General features: G+C 50.7%; 1 protein-coding gene across 1 annotated transcript; it reads left to right on the forward strand.

Moving 5' to 3' along the window:
- The first annotated feature begins 3,811 nt into the window (after positions 1-3,811).
- Positions 3,812-4,969, forward strand: HTR1B (5-hydroxytryptamine receptor 1B). Its single transcript, XM_015821733.1, has one exon. The coding sequence runs from the start codon at positions 3,812-3,814 to the stop codon at positions 4,967-4,969; it is 1,158 nt and encodes a 385-aa protein (XP_015677219.1).
- The last annotated feature ends 804 nt before the right edge of the window (positions 4,970-5,773 follow it).

Below are 5,773 nucleotides of genomic sequence, written 5' to 3' on the forward strand. Positions count from 1 at the left end.
TAAGGAGAAACTTCCTGACAGTGAGAACAATTAACCAGTGGAACAACCTGCCTCCAGAAGCGGTGAATGCTCCAACACTGGAAGTTTTTAAGAAGAGACTGGACAGCCATTTGTCCGAAATGGTATAGGGTTTCCTGCCTGAGCAGGGGGTTGGACTAGATGACCTTCAAGGTCCCTTCCAACTTTACTATTATTATTTTTATTTTTATTATTATTATTATTTACAATGGAAGCGCCCCCTCTTGGGAGCCCACGTTGCAGATCTCGATGGAGTTGCTTACTCCCGTGTAAACGCGCTTCGGGATTGGACTACTAACGTTATCTTTCTGAAACGCTCAACAATAAGCGCTTTGACGATCGCGTTCGGGAAGGTTATATAATAATCTAGGATAAAACCCAGCTTTGGATCATTAAGGCGCCAAGCTTTACAGGCAGAACGCCCGGACGTTTTCCTCGCTCGCCGAGATTATACGCCGGCTAGCGGAGGCCGAGGAGAGGCTAGGTAGCACGTCACGCTGTGTGATTTCCCGTCTGCATCAGGGGCAAAACCCAAACGCCGGATCGTTTCTAAGAGAGCGAGGATAAAGTCATCCGGCTACTTCAACTAGGCCAGGGGTAGGCAACCTTGGCTCTTTTATGACTCGTGGACTTCAACTCCCAGAATTCCTGAGCCAGCCATGCTGAGGGGAAAGAGAGAGGTTTCCAAGCTGAGCCATGCTGGCTCAGGAATTCTGGGAGTTGAAGTCCACGAGTCATAAAAGAGCCAAGGTTGCCTACCCCTGAGGCGCAGCACCGCGAGAACAAGCTGCCCACCAACAGCTCCGATGGGCTTCGGTCCTTATTTCGGGAAAAGATTCCTTCAGACCGAATCTAAGCGCAGCCCTCGAGAGAAGCGGCAGAGTCTGCGCGCCAGTTCCAAGAGCTTCGAGGAAAGTCCGGTTTCCCCGCCACCCAATACCCTCCCCGGGAGGACCTCGGTTGTTCGCCGTCGACTTCGGCGCGCCTTCATCTGGCGGGAGATAACCCCATCAGCCTAGACCGTACGATCGGATTATAAACAGATGATGATGATGATGATAGCAAGTTGTGTCGTAAGACTTTGGAACCGAGAGGCACCCCATAAATAGGGTTGCCAGGTGTCCACTATTTGAGTGGACAGTCCACTTTTTTTTCACATTATGTTCACTATTTTTTTTTCACAAAATAGTGGACATTTTTTTTTTATTCAAAAGCTTTATGATGAAATGGTACGTCATCTAAAGCTGTAGAGTCTTCTTTTTTTTTTTACTACTTAACCCCCCCCCCCGCTTGTCCGCTATTTTTTGGAAGCAGACCTGGCAACCCTACCCATAAATAACAAAAATAAACGAAAACCACTCTTAAACAGACGGTTACTAATTAATAACGAGGCGAGAAGGATCACGGCTAAAGCAGGCTGTACGAGGCGGCAACGTGGCGAAGCGCCAGGATGGATTGAGGTTTAAAAAAACAGGCAGGCAGATCCCAATAAGCAGGTTTGCTTAGCATTAAGTCCCTCTAAGCCAGGGGTAGGCAACCTCGGCTCTTTTATGACTCATGGACTTCAACTCCCAGAATTCCTGAGTCAGCTATGCTGGCTCAGGAATTCTGGGAATTGAAGTCCATGAGTCATAAAAGAGCCGAGGTTGCCTACCCCTGCTCTAAGCTCTCAGATTTGCCTGCCTTCCAACCCCCCCCCCCCCGAGAAGGAAGGGGAGCGCCGTCCATCCCTGAGCCCTGAGTATCAGAGCAAATTCTATCAGCTTTGTTGGGCGTTGCTAGGCGTCTCTGTGGCCCCATCGATCCGCCCTGGGCACCCCGTGCTTACCGAACCCCACGCCGGAATCTGAATCCGACGACCTTTGCGCAGGGCTGCAGATCTCTTAAGGCGCCCCTATGGAGGCGCTGGTGCAAGAAGCTACACGCCCGTATTTGCAGTCAGCCGCCGGAGCCTGAATCCTCCGCGGTGAAATGCTGCGAAAGGACGAAGCGGTTTCAAGTAGGAGCAAACCGAATTGTCTTTCCCAGAATTCTCCCCCCCTTCCCCCCCAAAAAGTCACAGGTCAAGAAGAGAACAACTCCTGAGCAGAGTCACAATTAAAAGCAAAGATTTCGCCGATTTTGAAAACCTATTCCAACCCACTGAAGAAATAGCGCCATTTTATACAACTTTCCGAAGTAAATCTCTCCACGGGCTTCCCCAAAGTTTATGCACAGGAAAGCGTCTCTTTTAAGATTGCAGCCGCAGCCAAAGCCGAAAATCAGAACAAAATGGCACAATGACACTTAGGTTAGATGGAAAGTTAAGAACACGGAATAAAGCTGCGTTAAGTGAGTAAGAAAACTCCCGAGTTAGACCCCTCTAGTTCCATTTCCTAGTTCTACTAAAGGCCATAAAGAGATTTCCAAAAACCACATGCGGGAGTCGAGAAACTCTCTTGGTTGGATCTCCCTCAGCCGTGCGGGATATTCTTGCGTCTAAAATATGGTTTATCGCCCATTAAGGACAACAGCTGGAGAACTACATTGACTGAGCCGTCCATACATCGATGTGTAGAAGCAGCGAGTCCGAGTTTTGGGTTTGATTTTTTTCGCCACTTCTCTTGATTCGGTTTCGGTTGGTCTTTGGAAAGCCCCTAGTTTGCCTTCGACGCCGTTCCGTTTTAAGCGCCCACACCACAAGCGCGAGTTGCCGTCGACGTTGTTATACTGCTATTGTAGTCATTATTGCATTTTAAAGAGAGAACGAGCTCGGCTCAACTCGGTGTAGAATCTCCGCCGACAGTCCAGCGAGGTTGGCGAAAGGATACACATTCAGGCTCCTAATAGGTTGGGGGGCAAATGAAGGGTCGGTATTAGGACCCGGCGGAATCCTCTCGGGGCAGACTGAGGCGGGGCGGTGGCGAGGGGCCGGGAGCCGGAGAGAAAGACCACGAGTTGCCTTGTTAAGCTCGCGTAGAAAGGAGCGGCGTCTGAGCGGGCGGGCCAGTATATATATATATAGAAAGAAAGAGGGAGCAAAGCAGAAACAGGGACGGCGCGCTTTCCATTCCTGAGGCGCCGGCCGCCTCTGCCGGAGAAGTCTGCACCGGCTGGACTTTGGAGCTCCGCCCTGGGAGAGACCCTTACATCGAGAGTTCGCTGCGCTGCCTACCTTCCACCCGCCCGCCCGCTGCAAAAGTTGTTGAACTGGCACCATGGCGGGCAACGGTGCGTCCCGCGCTTCTGCGAGAGAGAAGGCACCCAGTCACGCCCGGCCAACGGTGCCAACCGCGCCGCCAGCTAGTCCTCTCCCGGTCTCTTCGCTGCTGCTGCTGCTCCGTCTCGCCCAGGGATCGTAGCGGCCACCTCTGCTAACGAAAAGAAACCCCCCCCCCGCTCCTCTCCTGGCCGCCGCTGCCGCCGTCGCGTCGAACTTCGCGCCTCCGCGGCTTTTTCTGAAGGGCGGGGAGATGTTCCTTCGTCGCGACCGCCGAACCGGCTGCAGCTGGCGGGGACGTCCTCGCTTGGCAGCCGCCACGTGCTGAGGCGTCGTCGGCGGCTTGGCTTTTGCAAAGAGGGGGGAGAACGCGGCGGCGGCGGCGGCGGCGCGAACCATGGTCCGCCCGGCGAGCGGGAGGCGTCTCCATTGGAAGAGCCGCGCGCACGTGCTCTCTCGTCCCGTCCCCCGCCGCCGAGGCGGCTCGCGGGCCCTCGTTCCACGGGCGGGATTCTCTTGAGGCCTGGCGCGAGGAGAGGGCGCTGCCCTCCTCGGATTGCTGAGCTGGCCCGAGTCCCTGGCAACTTGGTAGGCATGGATCAAGGTGGGCTCTGCCAAGCCGCCACAGGCCTAAACGCCTTCCACGCCAATGACTCTGATGACCAGGCCAGGAATTGCAGCCCGGAAGAAAGCTCCATCTACCAAGATGGCACCCCGTTGTCCTGGAAGGTTGTTCTCACCATCGTCCTGGCTCTCATCACCTTGGCCACGATCTTGTCCAATGGTTTTGTCATTGCCACCGTCTACCAGAGCCGTAAGCTCCACACCCCGGCCAATTATCTCATAGCTTCCTTGGCAGTCACTGACCTTCTGGTCTCCCTCCTGGTCATGCCTATCAGCACCATGTACACTGTGACTGGGAAATGGACCCTGGGCCAGATTGTGTGTGACGTTTGGCTCTCTTCAGACATCACTTGTTGCACTGCTTCCATCCTCCATTTATGTGTGATTGCCCTGGACAGATACTGGGCCATCACAGATGCAGTTGAGTATTCTACTAAAAGGACTCCCAAGAGAGCAGCAGGCATGATCGCCCTGGTCTGGGTCTTCTCTATCTCCATCTCCATCCCGCCTTTCTTCTGGCAGCAGTCTAAAGCTGAAGAGATGTCTAACTGTGTGGTGAATTCAGACCACATCTTATATACCATCTATTCCACAGTGGGGGCTTTCTATTTCCCTACCTTGCTGCTGATTATCCTTTATGGAAGGATCTATGTGGAGGCCAGATCTCGGATTTTGAAACAGACGCCAAAGAACACCGGCAAAAGATTAACTCGGGCTCACTTAATAACAGATTCCCCAGGGTCAACGTCCTCTGTCACTTCTATAAATTGCAAGGTCTCAGAAGCATCCAGTGAAATGGGGTCTCCTGTATATACGAACCAGGTCAAAGTGAAGGTATCAGATGCTTTTCTGGAAAAAAAGAAGCTGATGGCTGCCAGAGAGCGGAAAGCAACCAAGACTCTAGGGGTTATTTTAGGAGCCTTCATTGTGTGTTGGCTACCCTTCTTTATCATTAGTTTAGTGTTGCCTATTTGTAAAGATGCTTGCTGGTTCCACATGGCCATCTTTGACTTTTTCACGTGGCTGGGATATCTTAACTCTCTGATCAACCCGATCATCTACACTATGTCCAATGAAGACTTCAAACAAGCATTTCATAAATTGATACGGTTCCGATGCACAAGTTGAATTATAAGTGCAGTTAATTGTAAGTCTCTGGTGTCGGAGGCTTGAATGAATGCATTTTGTGTGACTGGTTCTTCAGGTAGGTGATTATTCTTACCGTGCTACTGTCTCTCCAGAAAACAGTATCTTTTAATGACAAAATGGAATTCAGTAGAGAGGAGAGCCATGCCAGTTAGCAAAGGTTCTCATTCATGGTAGAGGTAACAATACGAAGCAGCCTCCTCCTGAGCCTGGGTTTAAAAATATGCTGCATCTTAGCTCTGCTCCCACTAATGTTGCTGAAGAAGTCTTTTTGGCCTTAAAATGAGAGTTGACTCTGGATTTTGCCTTGTAGAACCATTGTGGTAGGAACTGGAAAGGTTTTGGACAACTTTTGTGGAGACACCCAATCCAACGTGACTGTACTGTACTTGAACTAAGTGACTCTCATCCCATCTCTTCTGCTAAGAGATCTTTGCCTCTCAGACATCTGTGTTTGAAAGTGCTTTGCCATGTTTCCCTCCTTTTTACTGTTAGCTTGCTAAATTAAAGACTATGCAGAGTAGATTATAAATGAATTGCGCATGATGCTTAGTAGCTATATGGATCAGAGATCTGGAAGAACTAGTACTGATAGCTTAGGATAACCACTCCTTCACTTGCTTATATTAAATGAGCTGGAGGAACCTTTGGGAAGCAATCAAATATAGAGAAAACTCAGCATGAGAAGAGCAACTCATCTTTTGTTTTGTACAGATGTGCCTTCTTTTTTGTTTAACAACTTGCCAGTATTTCCCCCCCCCTCCAAAAAAGCCAAACTATTCTAAG

Source organism: Protobothrops mucrosquamatus, unplaced genomic scaffold, assembly GCF_001527695.2.
Source record: "Protobothrops mucrosquamatus isolate PMUCROS unplaced genomic scaffold, P.Mucros_1.0 scaffold1394, whole genome shotgun sequence".
Lineage (NCBI taxonomy): Eukaryota > Metazoa > Chordata > Lepidosauria > Squamata > Viperidae > Protobothrops > Protobothrops mucrosquamatus.